Source organism: Schistocerca americana, chromosome X (genome assembly GCF_021461395.2).
Source record: "Schistocerca americana isolate TAMUIC-IGC-003095 chromosome X, iqSchAmer2.1, whole genome shotgun sequence".
NCBI lineage: Eukaryota > Metazoa > Arthropoda > Insecta > Orthoptera > Acrididae > Schistocerca > Schistocerca americana.
Genome location: NC_060130.1, coordinates 927,001,710 through 927,029,511, shown reverse-complemented (window position 1 = coordinate 927,029,511; position 27,802 = coordinate 927,001,710). Strand labels below are relative to the sequence as shown.

General features: G+C 40.1%; 1 protein-coding gene across 1 annotated transcript in view; it reads left to right on the top strand.

Moving 5' to 3' along the window:
• LOC124556850 (leucine-rich repeat-containing protein 40-like) overlaps positions 1 to 9,628 on the top strand; it is a 210,815-nt gene extending 201,187 nt beyond the window's left edge. The window contains exons 9-11 of the mRNA XM_047130869.1: positions 937 to 1,125; positions 3,983 to 4,168; positions 9,241 to 9,628. Of these exons, the coding sequence (XP_046986825.1) occupies positions 937 to 1,125; positions 3,983 to 4,168; positions 9,241 to 9,349 (484 nt within the window). The 3' untranslated portion in view covers positions 9,350 to 9,628. The remainder of the gene's footprint in view (positions 1 to 936; positions 1,126 to 3,982; positions 4,169 to 9,240) is intronic.
• The last annotated feature ends 18,174 nt before the right edge of the window (positions 9,629 to 27,802 follow it).

Genomic DNA, 27,802 nt, shown 5'->3' with positions numbered 1-27,802 from the left:
GCCAATGATGACAAAGAAAATAAATGAAATAGTACTATATATGTATATATGGCAACAGTGTTGGCTGTCCTCTGTCAATAAAGCTCAGCATAAACTTGTAACATTACAAATCAATCACAAAAGGAGAGATCATGATATTTCACACACATGCAGTTAAGGTTGATTTAGAGCCTTCTGTTTTACTGCAATTTTTAATTAACTTCATTATTTTAGTATGTTGGCACAAGTTAAGCAAATCTGCTTCACGTGTTTGCATTTTTCTTGTGGCAGATTCCTTACGTAGCGCAGGATGATGATCAGGTTGAAATGTAACACATTGCAACTTAACAAGCTGCTACAAAAGTAGTTTGGTAACTGTCATGATTTTCTGTTCAACTTATCTTATGATGGCAATTCTGCATATCCAATATATTCTGTAGATTTTAGAGTGGCATATGGTTGCTTGATCTGCAGTGGGTCCTACAGGTGCTGAGGTTAGATGGTAAAGTGCATGTAGTCAACCACCATAAGGATTAAAGGTTTTGCCAGAGAAATCACAACAAATAAATTTGGTGCATTTCTGTAAAAACATTTGTTTGACGTAGTTCAAAGCATATTTATTTCATTATTATTATAATTATTTTAATTACAATTTCTTGTTGTGCATTATGTAGTAAAAGTAAAATGTAAAGCTATTTGAACACAGCAGTGCTTTCTTAGATATACTTTAATCGGAGGGGATAAGCCTTTGCCTTTCTCCGACCTTTACAGAGGGACCTACAGTTTAGAGTGGACCCTGAACCACAGTGAAGCTTGGACACTGAACCACAGTGAAGCTTGGCATTTTCCACATTAACAAATAATTGTTTAGAATACTATACAAATAGCGTTAGTGTCTGTAGATTCACACTAAGGAAGGAACATAAAATATTTCATTAATGATGTGCTCTTTTTCAGAATGTCTAGATTGAATAAGATTGCCACAGAAATTAATCTTGAATGTAATTCACTGGAGCGTCTGCCAGTCTCAATAGGAGACTTTCCATACTTGCAGTACCTTAATCTGCAGTTTAATAAACTAACAGATCTCCCAGAATCAATTTCAGAGCTTGTTATGCTTCGTGAACTTGTACTTGCTTGCAACAGGTTAGTACAGATCTCCTTCATTGTTGGTTATCTTTTCAGGGACTTTTTTTAAAATTCCAGTTTCTTTTACAATACTCAGATTTCTATTTGTTTGCATAGATTAAGATTTTATAACAGGTCAGTGTCTCCTTGAATACTTGATGCCGTATTAATGTAATTATCATGGAGTACACTGTATTTAAGTACATTAAGTTAATATAAATACTGTGTCTTGTCTTGCCTTTCGTTAATTTTTATTTTTCTGTGGTTTAAATTGGAGGTTCTTGGTTGTCTTTCATTTCCACAGTTTCTGAGGCAGCATTAGAATTTTCATTTTTTTACTTTATGATTACATGTTCATTATGTGCAACTTGCATTGTGTCAGGAAATTTTAAAGTAACTTTTTGACTTCAGGATTGTATGCGTTTGAATTTGTAGGACACAATTAACAAATTGCCACAAAGTTGTGTCCCACCTCCCCTCCTCCTGTTGTGTCTTCTGTGGAAACACATTTATGTTTAAGACATGATACACCAAACCTTGTGCTATAAATATGTAAAGGAAGTTCTATCGGAATGTAAGTACATTAAGGGTAAAGGAGACCACCCACCAAGTAGTGGAAGTGTTGAGATGTCGACAGGCACACACAAAAGGGAAAAAAAAACTTGCTAGTTTCCAGAATAAATCCTTTTTGAGCCTCAGTACATCCCCCACCCCACATATGGACACACAATGCCAGGATTGCACTTTGACTGGTGATGTGGGGTTTGTGTCTGGTTGGGGGGGGAGTGGTTAAGGGAGAGAGGTGGGAGACAGAAACATGGATTGGCGGTAGGTAGCGAGCAGCTTGGAAGGTGACAGCAGATTGGTTGTCTAGGAATGTGTAATGGAGGGGTGGTAGGTTCACAGGTTAGCCATGTGATACACAAGCGCCATAAGCAGTGGGGTGTGTCGCCCAAAGATGGTGATCTGAAAATGTGGATTGGAAGGGGGTGATCGGACAGAGAAAAGGGAAACCCTTGGGCAGATAGTGTGTGGACAGTTAGTTAACTGAGACTGAGGCCAGAAGGGTTATGGGAATGAAGGATGTGTTGTAAGAATAACTCCCATCTGAATAGCTCAGAAAAGCTTGTGGTGGAGGGAAGGAACCAGATGGCCCAGGTTCTGAAGCAGACATTGAACTTCAGCATGTTGTGCTCAGCTGCATGTTGTGCCAATGGTTCGTCAACTTTATTCTTGGCCACAGTTTTCCAGTGGCCATTCATTCTGGTGGGCAGCTGGTTGGTTGTCATATTAGTGTAAAGAGCTATGCAGTGACTGCAGCAGACATACCTATTTTCAAAGGTGGCCCTGCCTCTGATGGGATAAGATTAATGTTTGGGATAAGATTAATGTTTGGGATGCAGTTGGGAGGAGTGTGGCTCAGAACCATACCCTTGACTGAAATATTTTGTGGATTTCGTGCATCACTTGTGGCGATGACACAATGTTACCTTAAACAAAGTCACAAACAATTTCCTCCTCCATACTTGTCCATCCTGAATTAATACTTAGTATGTAAGGACCTGGTCATCAGTGACACATGAAGGTTTAAACTTCCTTTCCCTCTGTAAGAAGGCTTGCCATGTGTTAACTCTGCAATTTGTCAACAAGTGACCATGAAAGATTTAACACTTTTGTAACGATCACTTCTAACAAAAATAATAAATTAAAACAGTGCAATTTGGGAAGAAAAACATTTATAGCACTAAAGTATTGCTTAAATGCAAAACTTGGTGACTGTTAGTTGAGATGTAATGGTTATCTAAGGTTTTCAGACTTCCATTAGTTGATGACTAGAGTGTTATGAGGCAAAGAAAAAATATATATAAAGCATAAATAACCAGAAATATTACTGTATCCAGACACTGAACCAGCATAAACACCAAATATCATGACATAGGTAGATGTGGAGCAAAACTTATTCTGTTTATATTTGCAACCATGGAAACACATTTTACAATTATATAATGCTGCAGAATGCCAATAAGCACTTTTAGGTTAACATTCCAGATTCTAAAATTATAATAGACTCCATTAAAAAGATGTACTTTCAATTAATTTTTCAAAATTCTACAAGTTCAGGTTTTCTTTCTGTATTTGTGTTTTGAAGCTGCTCGTTATTTAATTTGTGTCAGGATACACGTCTGTCTGTGAATCGTGTGAACTTTAATTCTGGGTGATACCATATTTTAACTGTTTGTGTATTGTATTCTCTGAGGCGGGATGTGGGGACCAGCCGTGCTATTGTCTCAACAAGTGTGGGGAAACTGCCCAAAAACCACTCTTCAACTGGTCAGTGTACCAGCCAACAGTTGTTAATCTTCTGCATGGATTCAATCCGGATGTGGCTCACCTCCATGTCTCACAAACTAGGGCACTGCACACTACACTGTAAGAACAGGTCGTGTTCTGGATGCACAAATCGTATTTTATCTGAAACGTACTTTGATTGTTCATCTCAAACATTACTGAAAAGTAAATGTCATAAGTCATTTGAAGATACCTCTGCGTGATATCAGATTATCATCTCTACACAGTATTCTTACTCCTAATTTTTGTGAACTGTAACTGCTTAAATTGCTTTATTTTTGTTTTCAGTTATGGTTTTTAGCTGAAGTTTAAAATGCTTACATAAAGCATTTAGTTATACCTGTCTTAAATTGCATATGCACCAACTTGTAAGATTATTGGTAGAAAGAGCGTTGATTTTTATCTGTGTTCTTAGTAATTGTTGATATCAAAAATCTAGTTCGAGAAACATAATTATTCACATTACAGATTTCTCTAAGAGTAATTATTATGTATTTGTGCTATGAAAGAATTCTTGACATTACAGGTTTCAATATATACCACCTATTATTGCAACCTTACAAAGTTTGGAGATTTTGGATTTGAAAGGGAACACCTTGGCGGATATTGATATGGAAGTCCTCTCTCAACTAAGAAGACTTGCAGTACTTGATTTATCAAACAATAACATATCATCTGTTCCACCACAACTTGGGAACTTGAGGCAGTTAAGGTGAGTTCCTTATTGTAACTTTGTTTAAATTGGTATTTGACAAAAAATCTAGAATGAGATATTTGCAGTAGCTATGGCAAATGATAGGAAAGATGGGGAACTCTGAATGCCCCATGTTAGACTGCAGTGCAGTCTTGCAAGGAACATTGAACAGCTTGCTTGCAGCTTGGTTTCATATTAATCTATATTAGGAAGTTTGGAAATATGGAGTTTTGTGCAATACATCATGAAGAGCAATATTATAATGTTACTGAATTTGGTACAAGAGAATACAGCTACAAAAATAAAAAGAAATAAAACTGATTTTGCAGTTTAGTATTGTGCAAGCCACATTGTTCCCAATGAAATTCTTTTACAATTAAACTTAACTGAAAGAGAGGCAAAAACAAATAATCTCCATAATGTACCATAAGGACAATGCAAATCTCACATCTGGTTGTTGTTTTTTTTTTGTGAGACTGTTTGCTGTTTCAGTTCAAAGTGGCTCCATGCATTTTAAGATATAATTGATAAATCTACAGTGTAATTTCCATTTAAAAGATACGTAGTAGTAGTAGTAGTAGTAGTAGTAGGAGTAGCAGCAGCAGCAGCAGCAGCAGCTTTATCCATCCGTAGATCATTTTTTACAAGGATATAGGACACGTCAAAGTATTTACAAGTTTAGACCAATTTGAAATAAGCTAATTCGTATACACATACATTTACGGACTTCTAGTTGGACACAATCATTAGATTTACTCCTGGTATACAATACTTTTTTTGCAAATAACCTATTAAATAATGTAATGGCACACTGTTCACTCGTATCTCACCATCAGTCACTGCACACACTATACACACGTCGTTTCATAACACACACACACACACACACACACACACACACACACACACACACACACACACACACACACACACATAGGTGATCTCTCGGCCATTTTCTGTACCGCAACTCGCAACTTCCCATTTGCTATCCTGAAAAACTGAGTCGGCATCCCTCTACAATGAGTGAGATGCTGAGCTCAGAAAGAGGAAGAGATGTTAGTATTGTGCTATGCATATCTTGCAGTTAAGTACACCTAGAAAAAAAGAAGGAAAAAATAACAATTTGAAGGTGTTACATGGAATGTTGGATGTTTTATAATCATTATTATTATTATTTATTTGTATAACTTTTTTTTTACCAAACCCCTAATCTGTTTTATCTAATTAATCCTTCAATGCATACAGTGTGTTGCATAACAGGTACTTTCTAGCTGCCTTTTTAAGTAAGTGTATTTTTGTAATTTCTTTAATCTCTCTTGGTAATTTATTGTACAGTTTTATTGCTTGATAGATAATGCTGTTTTGAGTTTTATGTTTATTTTTTCTTGGTAAGTGTAAGTTGAGTCTAGCTCTTGTTCCATGGTCATGACAGAGCTGTTTTTGCAGTAATTAACAATGTTATTTTTGATGTGTACAACTGAATGGTGAATGTATTCACATGGAGCAGTTAAAAAGCCCAGTGTTCTGGACAGATCTTTACAATGAGCTTGACTACTAATTTTGGTTATTATTCTTATTGCTCTTTTCCATAGCTAAGAACTGAGTGTACATATGAATAGTGTGTAACTGAAAGACACTGCATGTTACACACTGGTGATAGGGTTCTAAGGGCATATCATGCTGATGACATTCTGTTTGCAAGTACACTTGTATGTTCACACCACTTCAAATGAGAATCAATATTCATTCCTAGAAATTTTGCCTTTGTTACACAGTGTATAGAAGTGCCATCTACATTTAATTTTGTCATTTTTCCTCTTCAAACTGAAATTCATGGCATTAGTTTTCTTTATGTTCAATGTCACTTTATTGCTTATTGACCAATCATAAACTTCCTTGGAGTTTCATTTGCTTACTGTGCAAGGAGTTCTGTTGTTTTCTCAGTGACTGTAATATTGCTGTCATCAGCAAAGAGAATTTTTTCACCATGAGTAACACTACTGGGAAAGTCATTGATGTATATCAGGAATAGTATTGGTCCTAATATGCTACCTTGCGGAACCCCTATATTAATGTATTTTGGTTCTGATAAGTGTTTTTCTAAATGTTTGGATCTATTTGAAGTATGTGTTGTTTGTACTCTTTGTAGGTATGATTGATATCAGTCATTAGCTACCCCTCTTATTCCTAATGCTTGTAATTTATTTAATCGAATCTTGTAGTCGACTGTATCAAAGGCCTTAGAAAGATCCAAAAATATGCCTGTGACACACTCATCTTTAGAGCATCAAGTACAACTTTTGTGAATTCTGCTATGGCTGACTCCGTATTTTTGACACGTCGGAAACTAAATTGTGATTCGCTTAAAACATTGTATTTATCCAGGCAATTCACTAATCTGTCTTTCATAATTGCTCCTATTATTTTTGAGAATGGTGACAGCAGGGAGATGGACCGGTAATTTTCTATGCCTTCTGCAGTACCTTTCTTGAGCAAAGGTACAACTCTTGCCTGTTTTAACTACTCTGGAAATGTCCCCGATGTGAAGGATTAATTTATTATATTTGTTAAAGGGCCTTGTATAATCTGTATGCATTGTTTCAGTACACGCATTGGTACTTCATCTAAGCCTACTGAGTTTTTATTTTTTAGTTTTTGAACAGTTTTATTGACTTCATTCTCAGTGGTTGGAAGTAACATCATTGTATTTAATGCAACATTATTTACAGGTATTAGATTTGTTTGGGGATTTTTTTTTTAAAGTTCTCTGCAATACTTGAAAAAATGCTCATTTATGTAGTTTGCTAAGTTTTATGGATCATTTATTACCTTATCCCACTCCCTTAGCAGCATGTTATTCTGCATTTGTTTGCGTCTCCCTGTTTCCTTTTTTATAACATTCCTGATTGCTTTGTTTTTATTCTCTGCATGATATATTATTTTGTCATTAAATGACTTTTTTGCAGCAATCAGCATCTTCCTATAGATCTTTTGCATCTACGATAGATATTTAAGAATTTGGATCATTGTGGCTCTTTTTCATGGAACTGAGGTATTTAAGTGTTTGGGAGGACTTCTTAATACCTGCTGTCATCCATCTGTTTCTGTGAGATGTTGATACAGACATGCATACTTTTGGAAATGCATTTTCAAAGTTCAATTTAAATAATGTGGAGAATTTAGAGAGTTTCATAGTCACATTGGTTTCTTTATACACTTCATCCCAGATTTTGTTTGCTATTTCTTTTGAAAAATCTCTGATAGATGTTGTTTATAGGCTTGGAGTGTAGGGAATGATTCAATGCCTGATTTTACTGTTGTTATTTGACATAGATGGTCTGATAGTCCTAGATCTTCTACAGCTACATCACATTTTTCCCTGTTCATATTTGTGGTCACATGGTCAGTTGCTGATGCAGTCATTGTTGTAAGCCTTGTTGCACTATTGACCAATAGGGATGTGTCAAAACTTTGAAGGATGTTTATGAAGGTGCTGCTGAATTCATTTATGATACTAGTGTTGATGTTAATGTCTCCACACAGAATTGTGTTGACCTTTATACTTGAGACTTTATCTAGAACTTCTGTTAATTCATTGAAAAAAGTGTCCACACTACCACTGGGAGATCTATTCACACACAAAATCATTAATTTCTTGGTGATATCAAGCCCTGTTAATTGAATAGCTGATATTTCAAAGTGTTTGTCTTCGCTTACTGTACTGAGGTCATGTCTTGATTTGAACTGTTCCTTTTCTGATGTAAATGCATGATCCTCCACCCCTTGAAGCAGTTCTGCAGTGAGAGTTTGCCCTTTCATACAGTGATAATACTACATGTTGGATTTCTGTGTCTCTGCACCAGTGCTCAGTAACACAAATTACCGTGCAGTTCAAAGATGGAAGCTCAACTTCTAATAGTTGTATTTTATTTTTTATTGATTGCTTGTTTTGATGGAGGATTGTTAATTCTGTGAAATGCCCCAGGTTAATCTTTCGAATGGTTTGTTTTTCTTTGCGACATCTGGTATATGTGGTATTTGAAGTTTTAAAATCTGTCTTGTGAGTGATTGTTTCAGTATTTTTTAAACTGCTGGAGATACTCTTTAGGCAGGGGAACCCGCTGTCTGGATTTACCCTAAAAAGACGTACTTTTCCTACCAATGACAACAGGTATTTGACCATGTGTGGCCCGAGATATCCCCCTATACTTTCGTGAATCAGCTGTACCAATGTTCCCTTCTCAGTCCTGTTTAGGTGTTGGCAATTCCAGTGAAACCTCATCTGTTGATAATCTCGACGGGCACCAGAGAAACATGAACAAAGTTGGCTGTCCTCAGAGCCATCCCTAACCCCACATTGATTCACCTCACAGCTCCATCAAGGTGTGGTCAGTCATGATGCTGCAACAGCCCAACAAAGTTCACATAGGTGCCATGAGTCAGGGAAGCTATCTTGTCCAGGGCACTACCTATGTCATATGCCCCATCCCTGTCCAAACTGCTTCCCACCCCACCCACTATCACTACATGGTCCTGTTTTGTACAGTCCTTGCAAAAAGACCCTAGGTCCTCAGATGTTAAGTCCCATAGTGCTCAGAGCTATTTGAACCATTTTGTCTCAAATTTAGTGCTGAAATTGTGTAAAACATTGGTGTTATTTAGTGGTAGAGTATGAAATGTAAAAAGATACAGTATATAAACTTTTGGCTACAGTGTGATACTGTCACCACCACCCCTCCCCCTCCCCCTCCCTCTCCCCTGCTTCCCCAAAATATTGGTTGTGGTGACAGATTGATGTGTAGCTAGTCAAAGGTCTACTAGGTTAATTCCAAAACATAATTGTTGCTGTGTTCCCCAGGATGGAAATCATGAACTGTGCCTGGGTAAACAAACAACTAACTAGCCCTGATAGGGAACAATATTACATGTAAAAGTTTCCTTTCTGTTCCACTGATATTTATGAATGACTTCTTTTCCAAAGAAGGTTGATGGGCCACTGTCGTTCGATAATGCTTTGTTAACTTTGCGCAAAATGTTTCTAATGTGTTATGTAATTTGTATACTTTTGCTGTGGTTTTTCTGTCCTACAGGACTGTGAAGTTGGAAGGAAATTGCTTTCGCCACCCCCGTCAGTGCGTATTATTGCAGGGCACTGAATCACTGCTATCTTACCTTCGAGATCGCATTCCACAAGAGTAATGCTCAAGCACTACTACAGTATTTCTTTTTATCAAACTATTTATTCTATAAAGCACTATATGTTACAAATTACTGTCAGTATTATAAACGGATTTGCAGAAATGTGTGTCACATATAATGTTAAGGTTATTTCTGTTGTCCAAGTGAAATGTAAACAATTCAGTATCTGAAGAGCTAACTTGATTTAAAAAGTGAAGCACAAGATTATTTTTTGATATGAGTTAAAATGATACAGTCATGTAAAAGCAAGCTATGTTAATTATATTCTTTCACAGTGGATTACATGTCTTACATTCTGCTACCTCCTCCTTTGACCTCACCCCTCCTGTTGCAGTCTGAGACACTTTAAAATATTATCATTATTTTATTTTTATTTTATTTACATGCCAAATTCCATATTACCAAATTGAGGAGCAAATCTCCAAGGTCATGTAAAGTGTTAGTACATGAAATTACGACATAAGAGTAATAACAAATAAAAATAAAATGTTTATGAACCCGAAAAAAGTCAGTCCATAAGTTTAAGTAAACGTTATCAACAATACAACAAGAATCAGCTTTAGGTTTCTCAAGGAACTCCTCAACAGAATAGAAGGAGTGACCTATGAGGAAACTCTTAAAAAAAAATTTACAAGATCTGCAGGAATCGGACACTTCCCTTGACCTATACTGGTCAACGGCGACTGACGATACCGAAACACCAACGCCTACAGCAAAAACTACAGAAATTGGAATCAGACATTTCCCTTAACCACAGGTGATGGTACCCAAACACCTATAGCTACATACAAACACCTATTTAAAAATATGAAAATAGAAATCGGTCATTGCCCTTGACACATATAGGCCAATTATAACTACTGATATGAAAAAGCCAACACCTACTACTACGTAAAAACAAAACCAAAATCACAACACCTCAAAAATTAAGAACTCAAACATCCCTACATAAATTACACAAAACATTACAACTCGATAAAAATGGACCCAAAAATAATTACTTACCACCAACAAAGTTCAGCTGGCTAACACACACACACACACACACACACACACACACACACACACACACACACACACGATGCCACCTCAAACTCCACGCTGTAATGATGTAATGACATCACACACCCCAACATCCTTACGTCATGGGTCAACGCAGACAGGTGGGATCGGACGCTTCCATTGACCCAGTGTTCTTGTGGCCATTGACCCTTGTGTTCTTGTGGCTGCCTGTGGGTATGGTGAGAGCAGGTGCAGGAATTTGTGTGGGTGTTGCCATGGAGTACTTCAGCAGGCCTGCAACCACTGACTGGTGTTATCATGTAAATGCTACAAAATAAAGTTAGTGTTTCCTCCACTGACATCTCTCCCAGGGCCTTTTACTTTTTGAATGTGTGCACCATTCTGTCTGTCTCACCGCTAGATGCCAGATGCTGCTGCAGTAATGTGTAATATGTCATTTCAGGGGCAAAATTCTGATACATAAATTGGGGGATTTTGTCTGGCTACTATGGCGTGGAGCAATCCTTCTGTTTTTAATATTCTTGTGAGCACCCAGAGGGTGGATTTTGGGGTGATGGGCCCCTTATTAAGCACAGAAATGTAGTTTGACTATTCATCCACTGCTATGAGCCTTATTGAACTTAAGAAAAGTTCCACAAAGTCCAAGTCTGTCTTATCCCGTGGCTATCATGGTGCTGCTCAAGGTGTGAAGTTTTGGGCAGGGCTGATTGATGTTCAGTGCACTTGGTATGTGCAAGGACCAGATTTGCGTGTGTTTATCGGTCTGCAGCCTGCGAGTCATTCCCCACTGGCCTCAAGATGTGTAAGATGGGGGACCTGCACAATTGGGGACTGATCACTTAGAAGTCATTGGAATCTGTGGCCAGCAGTATAACCTGATCAACAACCAAAAGCAAATTTTTCAAGTGAAGGATGGGGGTCCACAGTGAGAAAGTTGTGGAGCCTGTCTAATTTGGGAGGCCAAACTTGATGAAACTTGTGTAGAAGGTGATGAAGCGCTCTTGTAGCATAGACTATCTTGGAGGCAGTAATGCTAAAGTTTTGCACAGTGTCGTGGGCTGACGATTCCATCTGGAAGCAGATTATTATCAAACACTGACTTTGGACTCGTAGGTAAGTGTATCAGTGCTTCAGCAATAGCTTGCTTAGTTGTGGACTTCTAATTAATTTTGTAGTTGTAGCTGCCCAGGGAGTAGCTGTGTTGTCCACTCTGATAGCATATTGTGTGGTCCAAATATTGCCAGTAGAGGTTTATGATCAATGATTAGGTGGAAGCAAGCTCCATAGAGAGGTGTGGAATTTAATGATGCAATACATTATAGCTAATGCCTCTCATTCTATCTGGGAGTAATTTCTCTGGGCAGGTGTCACTTTTTTCAAAGTATACGTGATCAGCTGTTCAGCTTATGCAGTACTGTTTTGAGACAGCACTACCCCTATGCCGTAGAGTAGGGTGTTCCAGGTCATGTGCTCACAGGTGGGTAGTATGGTGCCCACAGGCACAGGTGGGTGGAGTTGACCATGTGGTTAACACATGTGGAGAACATGTGTAATAGGGCCACCTGGCAGGTAGCAGCAGGTGTGCCTGCCCACGAGAAAGCTGAGGGGTGCCTGGCAGTGCCCACATCCTATGGTGCAGTGTTGGAACAGCCAACCATAGGACGATGTGTCAGATGCTGAGAATGGTCAGCTGGTTTCAAATGATGCTAGGCATGGGGTGGATCAGAGATGTTCCTTTAGGTTTTTGTAGACCCTGTCACAGGTTATTGTCCACTTGACTGTGTTGCCTTCTTCGATAACTGGATGAAGGGCTGGGCTGTGGTAGCTACATGTGGAATGAATTTCACATGATAGTTTATTTTGGCCACAAAAGATTGCAACTCTTGTATATTATTTGGTTCTCATATATTTGCTCCATAGGATGGATGATGTTTTTATTTTGTGTATGGCCTGAATATGCCACTTCTGCTTGGAAGAATTTGCTTTTGCTCTAGTTATAGATTAGTCCGGCTACTTGCAGTTTCTTTAAAAAATGTGTAAATTTGATAGGTGCTCCTGTTGATTAGCTTCTGTGACAATGATGATACCCAAACATTTTAAGCACAATTGTATGTCCCTCATCAGTTCGTCTAAATATTGTTGGAACAGTGCTGGTGCACTAGGAATGATGAAATGTAGGCAGTGAAACATGCAGATACCAAATGGTACATTAACCACAGCTGCATTTTCAGTCTCTTCACCCAAGAGGATGCATTTGTGACATTCTTTGAGAAGCACTGCTTGATGGAGACTGTGGCTAAGAGTTTCTTGGGGCATGGAGCTGAGTAAACGTAAATAACTGCTTGCAAATTGACTTACTTTGAAGTTACCACAAAGGTATAGTTTCCCATTTTGTTCTTTGATGATCACTAGTGGTGTTGCCCATTGACTGGAAGGGATTTGTTTGAGAACACCCTTCTGCTCTAATTGTTTCAGTTCAACCTTAACTACTACTTTTAATGTGAATGGAATGGGTCAAGGCTAAAAGAAACTGGGGCAGTTGACGGCTTTAAAGTGATGTGGGCAGCATGGTTAGTTGCACATAATACCTGGTGATGATGGTATTTAAATCATTGGTACGTTTTGAAACAGTCTTTATATTATGGGATTGATTGGTGGTGATGTCTAACTGTTTTGCCATTTGATGATAAAGACTCTTAGAAATGGTAGGTGATTTATAGGAATTCTTCCAATGTGGAGTCTGTGACCTGTAACACCTCACTGTGAATGTGTTTATCTTGTGAGATTTGAATTACTGTGTTACGAGTTAGTGAGTGAGTGAGTCAGGATATGACTTTTTACAAGCTGGACTGTCATAAACAAACTGACATTTTTGTTTGTGGCTGTGAAGAGCATCTTCCATTGTGCACATGTCTGGACTGGCCATTTTTGGTGTTGATTAAACTAGAGCCTGGGTGACACTGCATGGCTTTGTTCACTGTAGTAAGTTGCCTATAAGCTAAATAATTCTTCAAAAGTCTGGGTGAATAGATCCATTACAGAGGATAACCTTTACAATAACTGTAACAATTTGGGCTTAGCCCATGAGAGAAATGCTCAGCGTCTAGTACCTTAAATTCTGGTAAGTGCTACCTTAGCTGGCAAAGATTTATGACCATGTAATCCTTTGCATTGTCGGAAGCTGGAAACAGTGCAGGTGGTGGTGACAGGGCTGTCTTCCAGTGTGAAGTGGCTGCATGAGCTGCTGTAGGTCAATATGCTAGCGGTGCAGCTTGTCTTGACACACTAATTGTTTTTGTACCACAGTCCTTTGAAGCTGTCATTGTTCTAACAGCTTAGCCAAAGCTGAGTTCATCTTGAAGTCCTTGTTTGCTCATGCCAATTTTCTGTTTTGAGTAATATTTATTGCAAGCTCACCACAGGACACAGAACAATCAAGTACAGAATATGGCAGTAATCTGGAGCAGAATTCAGGGGAAGCACTCATTTGTAAGTTAAGACAATTTGCCTTATAACAGAATCTGTAAGGCAATCCATGCAAAGTCTGATGCACAGTAATCAATTGTTATTCTGAAGGTTAATATGTAAGCAGAGTCTAGGTCACAGTGATTTTAATGACAGTGCGCAAAGCTTGACGTAGATGGATCACGATAAGAATCAAACACAGAGTGCCAGTAGCTGATTCTAGCAGGTCTTATATACAGCCCTGGATGAGTTAAACCACCCAGATCACATGGTGCCACTGGTAGGTCTGGAGATCTTATGAATATCAATCAACATTATCTGTTTTCCCTTACTTTTTTGTTAATGATATTCCAATGAGCAACCAAACTATAAGTATTCCATGTCCATCTGCATAGTTAAACTTTTCAAGAATGTGTAGATCAGAATCATGATTGTTTAGGAGCTACAGATCTTTTAGGTCAGTAACTAGCTTACCTTTCTACTGGCAATAGATTTTTAAGTAAGGGAAATAAAAAGTTTCTGTGTCAGCTCTTTCATATCTGTAATCCCCCAAAAAAGTAAAAACACACACACACACACACACACACACACACACAAAATTAAATCTGACATATTTAATCAAAATGAAATGTAATTGATAGAAAATGTATTTGTAAACAAAATGCTTGGACTAACCAATTCTCATGATGAGAATATGAAAAACTTGAAGCATCACACACTTGTATCATACTTTGCTGATGGGCCATACAGCACTTCTTCAGAAATGAAAACAATCACATATCCGTGTTTCAATATGTCCTAAAAAGGTCAACGTAAATGAAAAATGAGTATGCTGCTGTATATAGACTTGCCACCACTTAGTTAACATAAGTATGTCATAGCAAATGTTCAAATTGACCACAGTTTTCTCGCAGGCATAGCGCCATAAATATTCAGCGGCAACCCCTATTTCTGGTACTCACATTCCTTCATTTCGCACTGTCTTTCTGCCTTATACTTTTGGTCAAATTGTTTTTCCGCACCATAGAAATATAGAGTAAGTAACTACGTAAATAACAAAATTGTCCCATTGTCCATATCTACCTAGTTTGAAATTAGTCATTCATATATAAAAAAACAATGCAGTGAACACACATCAGCTAGTAAACAAGGGTGGTTTAACATGGTGCTCTGCCAGTTATGTAACATTTAGCTGTGGATGGGCTGGAAAGTGGGAACAGTAGCAGGGGTAGAGCTCTTGTAATAGGGATAATGGTTCAGGAATGTAATATGATTTGACAGGGATGTTATGAAGTTAGAAGGTGACAATGAGTGGTGTGGAAAGGGAATGATGCTGGGTAACAAGTTTGTTGAAAGTGGCAGCTGCATTTGTTGGAGGATGAGGGGAGAAGACTTCCTGGGAGGTTTGTATATGTACAAGATCTGTGAGATAGTTGTACGAGACAAAATCTTCAGAATATAGAAGCCAGAAATTTGATGTTGGAGAAGATACATTTTCCATGAATTTATGGCATTTCGGGGAGCTGTTGGTGTCTTTTCTTTTGGATGGGAGGTTATGCATGATGGGTTGGAGGAACTGGTCAATCAGGGCCGAGATGTGTTTCATAGATGCTTTGAGGCCTTTAGCAGTGAGGCAGCCAAGATGGTTATTTTTGTGTATTTTGGGAGTTTCCTCTTGATTAGGCCTGTTTGACTTAACAGCTTTACAATCACAACATGAGTTTACGCTCTCATAACAGCTAAACTTATAAATATTGTTGTGAGTACAAGACTTACTGGATCCCGACTAAATTCATACACCGTATTGGTATTTCTATTAACCATAGGAGGACAGGCAGCTTATTTATCAACAGACGACTGAGAAACAAATCAGCACGTCACATCAATAGACACTGCTGCTAGAAGGAGGCCCACCAGACTTGGCACAGAGAGTGGGCGAGGGGCTTGTTCTGTAGGCCCTAGTAACCATCATATTGAGATGGAACAGACATATTTAGAAGGAGAAATACCGAGATACCCACTTGGTGGTCCTGATTTAGGGTTTCTGTGGTTTCCCTTAACTACTTTATTTGAATGCAAGAATAAGTTCTTAAACAATGCTAGAAATGATTTTCATTGCTGGGCTTGTGGAGTCTGAACTCATGCTCTGTCTCTATCAATTTCTTTGGGGTATTAAACTCTCTAACTTTCCTCCCCAGTAGCTGATCTGATGCCCTCATAATTGACTGAAGAAACAACCTTCAGACATAGGGGTATCACAGATAGTGAACATGCTGCTGCTGTAATCAAAATGTGACTGAAGAACAGTTTTCATATTTTGAGTGCCTGTGCTGCACCTGGTTTACAGTTTAAGATGTTTTTATTTTCCCACCGAGAATTTAAATGATGACCCGAAGCTTCCAAATTTTCCATTCCTCAAAATTTGTAAGAGGTTCTTTGTTGTCTAGAGGATAGTTAACTAAATAATTAACACACTTCAATGGAAATGTACTTACCAAATCTGTTTCAAGTGCGAAGATCCACATCCTGTGCAGGTAGGTTACCTGTAACATGTAACGGTGCTGTCATCAGCTTCCTGTCACTTGTAAAAATGGTGCCCAAACTTAAAGGCAGTGGAAGCACATCATTGGCATTGATTTGAATGCCCACAGTTCACTGGTTCCAGTAATAAAGGTGGGTAGGATGTTGAAACAAATGCTGCTGATTCATCTAGCACATGATTTATTTTCTTGATATTTTTGTTTTACCTTTGTGATTCTTCCTCTAACGGTTTCACATCCATATATCTAATGTCTTTAATGTTAACACATCTTACAGAAGTTCAATATATTGCTGGATAGCTGGATAGATCTATCCAATTTAGTAGCTTCTGGGGAACATGCTAATTTGTGTAATTTGTAATTCTTGTTGCGAAAGTAATAAACCTTTAAAAAGTTCTCATTATTTCTCCTAATAATAATAAACTGATTTTTTCACAATGGTGTCCTGTAAATACCTTTGAGCTGAAAGTGTACAAATAGTGTGTACAATGATTGGTGTTGAGAAATGAGTGAGCAGTGTAGCTCTAGCTGTTCACATCATGAACTAACTTCTTTGTACGAATCTATAAACAAAACAGTATTGTATGCTAGAGACAAACTGAACAAGGTTGAACTATATTTAACAGATTGGGCTTTTATTGTGGAGGATGGAGGCTCTAATCCTCATTTTGCCATCCTGGTATCAGTTCCCTTGTTTTCCTTAAATTATGTCAGTGAAATGCTGGGATGATTATTTGCCCCATACTCCTCAAACTAGACCTGCATGTATGTAAATGCCTGTAGATATGAATTATGTGTGTCCTTCAACTTAAATACCATGACATGTCAAATATGCTTGTAAAAGGGATCCATGGATGGGTAAAACTACTACTTACATTTTTATGAGGGCTGATCATAGAAACTATGTTCTTGAGCTCTCTTTGTTAGATGCATACTCATATTCATTTGCCAAGAACTGTAAACAATGTGTTAATAGCTGAAACAGGGAGAACTCCAACAGTAGCAATTATTTTTCTCAGATAAAACATCACTGTAACAGTGATGTGATAGTTGAATGGTTAACTTTAAATCAGTGTATATTAGTATCATCCAGCTGAGATCTGCCTATATTTGTTTCAAATTATCATCATAAACTTCATTATCCTGCTCATCTAACCATCATCCATTTGTCATTGACTGCTGGACTTAGGATTTTTGCCTTCAGTTACCTACAAAAACTTAGCAACTGATTTCACTGTTAATATGTAGTAATGCAAGTTTCACCAGTGAAAAGGACATTCTTTAAGTCATACAGGGTGGAGTTCTGAAGTTGCTGAATCTGCAATAAATGGGTCCTCCTCTGCATTACTATGTGTGGGACAGGAGAATCTGAAGTCAATAATTTATTTGGAATTGATTTTATAATCAAGAAGACCCTTTTGAATAATATCAAGTAGTTTAGATCAGTAAACTCTAGGATTTCATTTTTGACTTGGTACCTGAATAAACTAGAATTGGCTTATTAAGTGCTATGCTACTACTGAGGAAAGCAATAATTCTGTTGAATACAGCTTGCATGATGAAGTAGAGACAACATGTGATGGCCTTCCAACTGATCACAACAAACTAATAATTGGAGATGAGAATGTGGAAACAGAGAAAGAACACAGTTTTCTTGCTACAGCCAGAAAACAAAGAATATATCACAAAACCGACCTTTCTATAAGGTATTAGGGTAGTCCTTATAAGGGTATTACGTAAATATGTCGAGTGATTTGAGTCTTGTAGATTAAGGTCCATAGTTGCCCTCAGAAACAGGAAGCACTATTCAGTGTGTTTACGGCAATCAGTTTTTAGATGTTCTTCTTTTAGTAGTTTTTGGAAGAAGTTAGGTTCTTCGTCAATTTTGAGATCACTAATAGCCTCATGTTAATGTTTGTGTCTATAATGTGCTGTATCCCTGCCATTACACTTTTTTCAAAGTTTTTTGAAAAATATTACATTGGGACTAACTGTCACTTGGGGTAACTCATTTCTTAGCACACTCCCTAACACTAGCTCGTACTTATGCTGACAACAAGGGAAAATGGCAGATCTCTTCCTGCTAGCTGTTCCAGCAAAGTAACAGCTCCACTGAAATGACCTGTGTTGGGTGTGGTGGTGTCACAATAAATAATTCGAACTTTCTTATCTAGTCCCCAAACTTTGATGGCATTCCAAACTGCCCATCATTGTTCTTTGCTACTAGAATTCGGTAATGCACGCACACCAATTAATTGCTCCTAATTTCCATAAGTAGTAATGGGTAGTCTTTCAGTTCTTGAATCCGCGACACTCACTCCGGTACCAACTTACCATCCCAATGAAGTCAACAAAAGTTATTTTCTTCTCTTGAAAGAAATATTTAATATTTACTGCCCATTTATTTCTGAATTTTCTTGATATCTTTGAGTTGAACTATTATTAAGTGCTATTTCATTAATACTATGTCCTAAGAGTCCCATGGCCTCAACTGTAGCGTCAGGACTGAACATGGCATCCATCAGACTTAACTGGCACCTGTAAACATGGCGGATAGTTTTAATGTCACAAAGCACCTTCTTCCACATTTTTTTTCCTTTTTTTGAAACAACCTTTTTTTTTTTTTCATCTACAGTTGAATCACTATCAGAAATTGAAGCTGAACTCATGGAGGGTTCTGTAAAAATGTTACCACCATCAGAATCATTCACTCCAACAGTTTCTTCAGACTAATGAGTATTAGTTTACAAAATCTGTGAGCTGTTATCACCCTTAATCTTCTTTCATTCTGATCCTTGCCATTTCTACTTTTGCTGCCAACTTCCATTCAACACTTCCAGGATAACCTCTACGTCTGGGTGCTCTTTCATGCAATGTAAAGAATTTATACTTTTCTATTTTCATCGTGTTCAAAGAATTAACATGGGCAACAACAAAGAGATTGTTTACATTGTAAAAAACTTTCATTCTTTTGAGTGAGTGTCTTCCTATGAAGCTTTTTTTTTTCAGATTGCACAACTCTGAATGTAGGTCCATAAGCCTCTTTGTACAATGTGCTGGAGCTCATCTAGAAATCCTACCCTTCTTCCAAAATATTATACATTCACTTCCGACTGAGTTAACACTTTTGCTGATGGTTTCACTTTGTGTATGTGACTAAACAAGCCCGACAAAACCTACCGGTTAGGTGGTAATGTATGTTGATTAATCTGGTGGCTAACTCCACCGACTAAATAAAAATTGCTGTCACTACTAATGGCAGCCAGTTATCATGTGCTAATGTGTTACAGCATACTGTAAATATACTCCTTACATACTGAAATGTCAGCCTTTTTAAATTTGTGTTTTCTATGGATGAAGGGCAACAGGTTGATTCCGTATTTGTAGATTTCTAGGAAGCATTTGACACAGTGCCCCATTGCAGGTTGTTAACAATGGTATGAGCCTATAGAATAAATTAAGAGTTATATGAGTGGCTCCAAGACTTCTTAAATAAAAGAATCCAGTATGTTGTCCTTGATGGTGAGTGTTCATCAGAGACAAGGATATCGCCAGGAGCGCCCAGGGGAAGTGTGATAGGACCGCAGTTGTTCTCTACATACATAAACGATTTGGCTGACAGGGTGGGCAGCAATCTGTGGTTGTTTGCTGATGATGCCATGGTGTTTGATAAGGTGTCGAAGTCGAGTGACTGTAGAAAGGTACAGGATGACTTGGACAAAATTTCCAGTTGATGTGATAAATGACAGCTAGCCCTAAATATGAAAAATTTAAGTTAATGTAAATGAGTAGGAAGATAAAACGGCTGAGCAGTTCTAGGCGCTTCAGTCTGGAACTGCACTGCTGCTACGGTCGCAGGTTCGAATCCTGCCTCGGCCATGGATTTGTGTGATGTTCTTAGGTTAGTTAGGTTTAAGTAGTTCTAAGTCTAGGGGACTGATGGCCTCAGATGTTAAGTCCCATAGTACTCAGTGCCATTTGATTTTTTTGAAGATAAAACCTGTAATGTTCGGTTATAGTATTAGTAGTATCCTATTTGAAACAGTCAGGTCGTTCAAATATCTGAGCATAACATTGCACGGCGATATGAGATGGAACGAACGTGTGAGAACTGTGGTAGGGAAGGCAAATGGTTGACTTCAGTTTATTGGGAAAATTTTAGGAAAGAGAGGTTCACCTGTGAAGGAGACCTATCCATGAGTACTGCTTGAGTGTTTGGGATCCATACCAGGTCGAACTGAAGGAAGACATCGAAGCAACTCAGAGGTGAATGCTAGATTTGTTAACAGTAGATTCAAACAACACGTAAGTGTTATGGAAATGCTTCAGGAACGTAAATGGGAATCGCTGTAGGGAAGGCAATGATCTTCTCGAGAAACACTATTGGGAAAATTTAGAGAACCAGCATTCGAAGCTGACTGCCAAACGAGTCTACTGCCGCCAATATACAGGGTGGCCATTACTGAACATATGAAATAAAATCTTCATAACTTCTGAACGGTTTGCTTTATGACATTCAAGCTGCACGGTTGGCTGCAAGGCGTGATGGGAATTAGTATGTGCATGTGTGGTTTGGTTTGGCGATGAAGCCCACTTTCATTTGGGTGGGTTCGTCAGTAAGCAAAATTACCGCAATTGGGGATTGAGAATCCGCATTTCGCGATCGAGAAGTCTCTTCACCCTCAATGGGTGACTGTATGCTGTTCAGTGTCCAGTTACGGAATAATTGGTGCAATATTCCATGATGGCGCGCTGATTACCGAACAGTCGGTGAAGGTTTTGGATGATGATTTCATCCCTATTATCCAAAGTGACCCTGATTTCGACCAGATGTGGTTCATGCAAGACTAAACTCAACCACATCGAAGCAGGCGAGTGTTTGATGTCCTGGGGGAGCACTTTGGGGACCGCATTTGGCTCTGGGTTCCGAGAGGTCACTGGCATGGGCCTCGATTGGCCGCCTTATTCTCTGGATCTGAACGCATGCGACTCCTTTTTGTGTGGCTGTATTAAAGACAAGGTGTACAGTAATAACACCAAAACCATTGCTGAGCTCAAACCTGCCTTGGCTCTGAGCACTATGGGACTTAACATCTAAGGTCATCAGTCCCCTAGAACTTAGAACTACTTAAACCTAACTAACCTAAGGACATCACACACATCCATGCCCGAGGCAGGATTCGAACCTGCGACCGTCGCGGTCGCGCGGTTCCAGACTGTAGCGCCTAGAACCGCTCCGCCACGCCGGCCGGCTGCCATGCAGAAAGTTATCGAATATCTGTAGTGACATTTACATGTTGAATAAAGTGTGTGCACGCCGTGATCTGTAACTAACTTACGTCTTTTTTCATGTAGTTCAATAATTGTCATCCTGTATACTGCGCGTAAGGACCACGACGATAAGATACGAAAAATTATGGCTCATACGCAGGCATACAGATAGTCGTTTTTCCCTCGCTCTATTTGCGAGTGTAACTGCCGCCGAGCACTGTGTCAGCAGTGCGCAAGTGGCTTATTTAGCGTTCATTTAAGTGTAGTAGTCAAGCTGAAAATTTGTTTGAGTGTTCTTAGCGCACTTGTTTCGTTAAAACCGTCAAATAATTGCGTAGTTTCGTATTTAGAAGTGGCAGATTTGCATTTTAATATCTATGTCCTGTAAAATCGCGTAGTCGTCTGTCATTTGTTTATTTCTTTCAAATAGTCTTTGTACGTTACTGACAGTACAGTTAGCCTTCTGCCGCCGAGCAGTGTGTCAGCAGTGCGCAAGTAGCAACATTACTGCATTTACTAGGCAGTCTTGTATTTTAATAACCATTTAAATTTTGTGTCGAATTGTTTGTGCTCTCTGTAGATTAGTTCAGACGTTCTTTGCACAACAGTATTTAGCATGGATAGGGATTGCGATTGCTGTATTCGAATGCGGGCTGAGTTGGCATCCTTTCGCTCTCAGCTTCAGGCAGTGTTGGCTTCGGTCACACAGCTTGAGGCTGTTGCCAATGGGCATCACTGTGGGGATCCAGACAGGGGTTTGTTAGGGACGGCCAGCTCGTCCCACGCATCCCCCGATCGGACTACGGCTGTGGCTGCCTGGGATATTGCCCACATTGAGGCTGACCCCTCACCGGTGATAGACCGGGTGGTCGTCTCGAGGTGTGGCAGGGGCGAAAGATATTCTGGAGGGCTGAATGGAAGGCCTCTCCAGTTTTTCTGACGAACCAGTTTCAGGCTCTGTCTCTGGCTGATACTGATCTTCGGCCGGACATGGCTGCTAGTCCTGTTCCAGAGGTTGCCCCTCAGTCTGCCAGATCCGGGCGGTCACAGAGGGTGGGCTTACTGGTAGTTGGGAGCTCCAATGTCAGGCGCGTAATGGGGCCCCTTAGGGATATGGCTGCAAGGGAGGGCGAAAAAAAAAACAATGTACACTCTGTGTGCTTTCCGGGGGGAGTCATTCCAGATGTGGAAAGGGTCCTTCCGGATGCCATGAAGGGTACAGATTGCACCCATCTGCATGTGGTCGCTCATATCGGCACCAATGATGTGTGTAGCTATGGATAGGAGGAAATCCTCTCTGGCTTCCAGCGGCTATCTGGTTTGGTGAAGACTGCCAGTCTCGCTAGCGGGATGAAAGCAGAGCTCACCATCTGCAGCATTGTCGACAGGACTGACTGCGGACCTTTGGTACAGAGCCGAGTGGAGGGTCTGAATCAGAGGCTGAGACAGTTCTGCGACTGTGTGGGCTGCAGATTCCTCGACTAGCGCCATAGGGTGGTGGGGTTTCGGGTTCCACTGGATAGGTCAGGAGTCCACCACACACAGCAGATGGCTACACGGGTAGCAGGGGTTGTGTGGCGTGGACTGGGCTGTTTTATAGGTTAGATGGCCTCGGGCAAGTACAGAAAGGGCAACAGCCTCAAAGGGTGTGGGGCAAAGTCAGGATATGCGGGGACCAAGCAGCAATCGGTATTGTAATTGTAAACTGTCGAAGCTGCATTGGTAAAGTAACGGAACTTCAAGCGCTGATAGAAAGCATCGAAGCTGAAATCGTTATAGGTACGGAAAGCTGGCTGAAGCCAGAGATAAATTCTGCCGAAATTTTTACAAAGGTGTTTAGAAAGGATAGTTTGCATGCAACCAGCGGTGGCGTTTTTGTCGCTGTTAATAGTAGTTTATCCTGTAGTGAAATAGAAGTGGATAGTTCCGGTGAATTATTATGGGTGGAGGTTATACTCAACAACCGAGCTAGGTTAATAATTGGCTCCTTTTACCAACCTCCCGATTCAGCAGCGTTAGTGGCAAAACAACTGAGAGAAAATCTGGAATACATTTCACATAAATTTCTTCAACTAACGTGCTGAAAAAATTTATGTGAGCCGGTCGGAGTGGCCGTGCGGTTCTAGGCGCTACAGTCTGGAGCCCAGCGACCGCTACGGTCGCAGGTTGGAATCCTGCCTCGGGCATGGATGTGTGTGGTGTCCTTAGGTTAGTTAGGTTTAATTAGTTCTAAGTTCTAGGCGACTGATGACCTCAGAAGTTAAGTCGAATAGTGCTCAGAGCCATTTGAAATTTTATGTGAAATGTATTCCAGATTTTCTCTCTGTTGTTTTGCCACTAATGCTGCTGAGTTGGGAGGTCGGTAAAAGAAGCCTTAGGTGGAGATTTCAATTTGCCAGATATAGACTGGGACACTCAGATGTTTAGGACGGGTGGTAGGGACAGAGCATTGAGTGACATTATACTGAGTGCACTATCCGAAAATTACTTCAAGCAATTAAACAGAGAACCGACTTATGGAGATAACATCTTGGACCTACTGATAACAAAGAGACCCGAGCTTTGCGACTCTGTAAGCGCAGAACAGGGAATCAGTGATCACAAGGCCGATGCAGCATCCTTGAATATGGTAGTAAATAGGAATATAAAAAAAGGGAGGAAGGTTTATTTGTTTAGCAAGAGTAATAGGAATCAGATTTCAGACTACCTAACAGATCAAAACGAAAATTTCTTTTCCGACACTGACAATGTTGAGTGTTTATGGAAAAAGTTCAAGGCAATCGTAAAATGCGTTTTAGACAGGTACATGGAGAGTAAAACTGTGAGGGACGGGAAAAACCCACCGTGGTTCAACAACAAAGTTAGGAAACTACTGCGAAAGCAAAGAGAGCTTCACTGCAAATTTAAACGCAGCCAAAACCTCTCAGACAAACAGAAGCTAAACGATGTCAAAGTTAGCTTAAGGAGGGCTATGCGTGAAGCGTTCAGTGAATTCGAAAGTAAAATTCTATGTACCTACTTGACAGAAAATCCTAGAAAGTTCTGGTCTTACGTTAAATCAGTAAGTGGATCGAAACAGCATATCCACACACTCTGGGAAGATAATGGCATTGAAACAGAGGATGACACGCGTAAAGCTGAAATACTAAACACCTTTTTTTCCGAAGTTCTTTCAGAGAGGACTACCACACTGCAGTTCCTTCTCTAAATCCTCGCACGAACGAAAAAAATGGGTGACATCGAAATAAGTGTCAAAGGAATAGAAAAGCAACTGAAATCACTCAACAGAGGAAAGTCCACTGGACCTGACGGGATACCAATTCGATTCTACACAGAGTACGCGAAAGAACTTGCCCCCCTTCTACCAGCCGTGTACCGCAAGTCTATAGAGGAACGGAAGGTTCCAAATGATTGGAAATGAGCACGGGTAGTCCCAGTCTTCAAGAAGGGTCGTCGAGCAGATGCGAAAAACTATAGACCTGTATCTCTGACATCGAGCTGTTGTAGAATTTTAGAACATGTTTTTTGCTCGCGTATCATGTCATTTCTGGAAACCCAGAATCTACGCTGTAGGAATCAACATAGATTCTGGAAACAGCGATCGTGTGAAACCCAACTCGCTTTATTTGTTCATGAGACCCAGAAAATATAAGATTCAAGCTCCCAGGTAGATGCCATTTTCCTTTACTTCCGGAAAGCGTTCGATACAGTTCCGTTGTGTCGCCTAATAAACAAAGTAAGAGCCTACGGAATATCAGACCAGCTGTGTGGCTGAAGTTTTTAGCAAACAGAACACAGCATGTTGTTCTCAATGGAGGGACGTCTACAGACGTTAAAGTAACCTCTGGCGTGCCACAGGGGAGTGTTATGGGATCATTGCTTTTCACAGTATATATAAATGACTAGTAGATAGTGTCGGAAGTTCCATGCGGCTTTTCGCGGATGATGCTGTAGTACACAGAGAAGTTGCAGCATTAGAAAATTGCAGTGAAATGCAGGAAGATCTGCAGCGGATAGGCACTTGGTGCAGGGAGTGGCAACTGACCCTTAACATAGACAAATGTAATGCATTGCGAATACATAGAAAGAAGGACCCTTTATTGTATGATTATATGATAGCGGAACAAACACTGGTAGCAGTTACTTCTGTAAAATATTTGGGAGTATGCGTACGGAACGATTTGAGGTGGAATGATCATATAAAATTAATTGTTGGTAAGGCGGGTGCCAGGTTGAGATTCATTGGGAGAATCCTTAGAAAATGTAGTCCTTCGCAAAGGAGGTGGCTTACAAAACACTCGTTCGACCTATACTTGAGTATTGCTCATCAGTGTGGGATCTGGGATCCGTACCAGGTCGGTTTGACAGAGGAGATACAGAGGATCCAAAGAACAGCGGCGCGTTTCGTCACAGGGTTATTTGGTAAGCGTGATAGCGTTACGGAGATGTTTTGCAAACTCAAGTGGTAGACTCTGCAAGAGAGGCGCTCTGCATCGCGGTGTAGCTTGCTGTCCAGGTTTCGAGAGGGTGTGTTTCTGGATGAGGTATCGAATATATTGCTTCCCCCTACTTATACCTCCCGAGGAGATCACGAATGTAAAATTAGAGAGATCCGAGGGCGCACGAGGCTTTCCGGCAGTCGTTCTTCCCGCGAACCATACGCGACTGGAACAGGAAAGGGAGGTAATGACAGTGGCACGTAAAGTGCCCTCCGCCACACACCGTTGGGTGGCTTGCGGAGTATAAATGTAGATGTAGATGAAATGACAAGTAGTGGTACGGTTGCTTGTGGAGTATCGATGTAGATGTATTCGTTGTGGTTCACAAATGCTGTCTTGTTGGTTTGACAGCTTTACATTAACAACGATAACAACACATCATTTGTGAACCAAAACGAACAGAAAAAACAGTTTTAAAGACGCTGAAATTCCAGTATGTAAATCACAGACTTCTGTTACAGAACCATAAAACCACTTGAGAATGACCCAGAAGGTTGAAAATAGTCATGAATGCAGAAGGGTGGAAAATGCAACCTTCTTTTAATATGAAAGTGTTTTCTGTAGAAGATATGCTAAAGAGCCCCCTTTCTAGGAGATCTTAGGAGCAGAATGTAAGATTTACCCGTTTCATGGTTAAAATTTGTTTTGCAAACCATATGCGAGGTGCATTCAAGTTCTAAGGTCTCCGATTTTTTTTCTAATTAACTACTCACCCGAAATCGATGAAACTGGCGTTAGTTCTCGACGTAATCGCCCTGCAGACGTACACATTTTTCACAACGCTGACGCCATGATTCCATGGCAGCGGCGAAGGCTTCTTTAGGAGTCTGTTTTGACCACAGGAAAATCGCTGAGGCAATAGCAGCAGGGCTGGTGAATGTGCGGCCACGGAGAGTGTCTTTCATTGTTGGAAAAAGCCAAAAGTCACTAGGAGCCAGGTCAGGTGAGTAGGGAGCATGAGGAAGCACTTCAAAGTTGTTATCACGAAGAAACTGTTGCGTAACGTTAGCTCGATGTGCGGGTGCGTTGTCTTGGTGAAACAGCACACACGCAGCCCTTCCTGGACGTTTTTGTTGCAGTACGGGAAGGAATTTGTTCTTCAAAACATTTTCGTAGGATGCACTTGTTACCGTAGTGCCCTTTGGAACGCAATGGGTAAGGATTACGCCCTCGTTGTCCCAGAACATGGACACCATCATTTTTTCAGCACTTGCGGTTACCCGAAATTTTTTTGGTGGTGGTGAATCTGTGTGCTTCAATTGAACTGACTGGCGCTTTGTTTCTGGATTGAAAAATGGCATCCACATCTCATCCATTGTCACAACCGACGAAAAGAAAGTCCCATTCATGCTGTCGTGGCGCGTCAACATTGCTTGGCAACATGCCACGTGGGCAGCCATGTGGTCGTCCGTCAGCGTTCGTGGCACCCACGTGGATGACAGTTTTCGCATTTTCAGGTCATTATGCAGGATTGTGTGCGCAGAACCCACAGAAATGCCAACTCTGGAGGCGATCTGTTCAACAGTCATTCAGCGATTCCCCAAAACAATTCTCTCCACTTTCTTGATCATGTCGTCAGACCGGCTTGCGCGAGCCCAAGGTTGTTTCGGTTTGTTTTCACACGATGTTCTGCCTTCATTAAACTGTTGCACCCA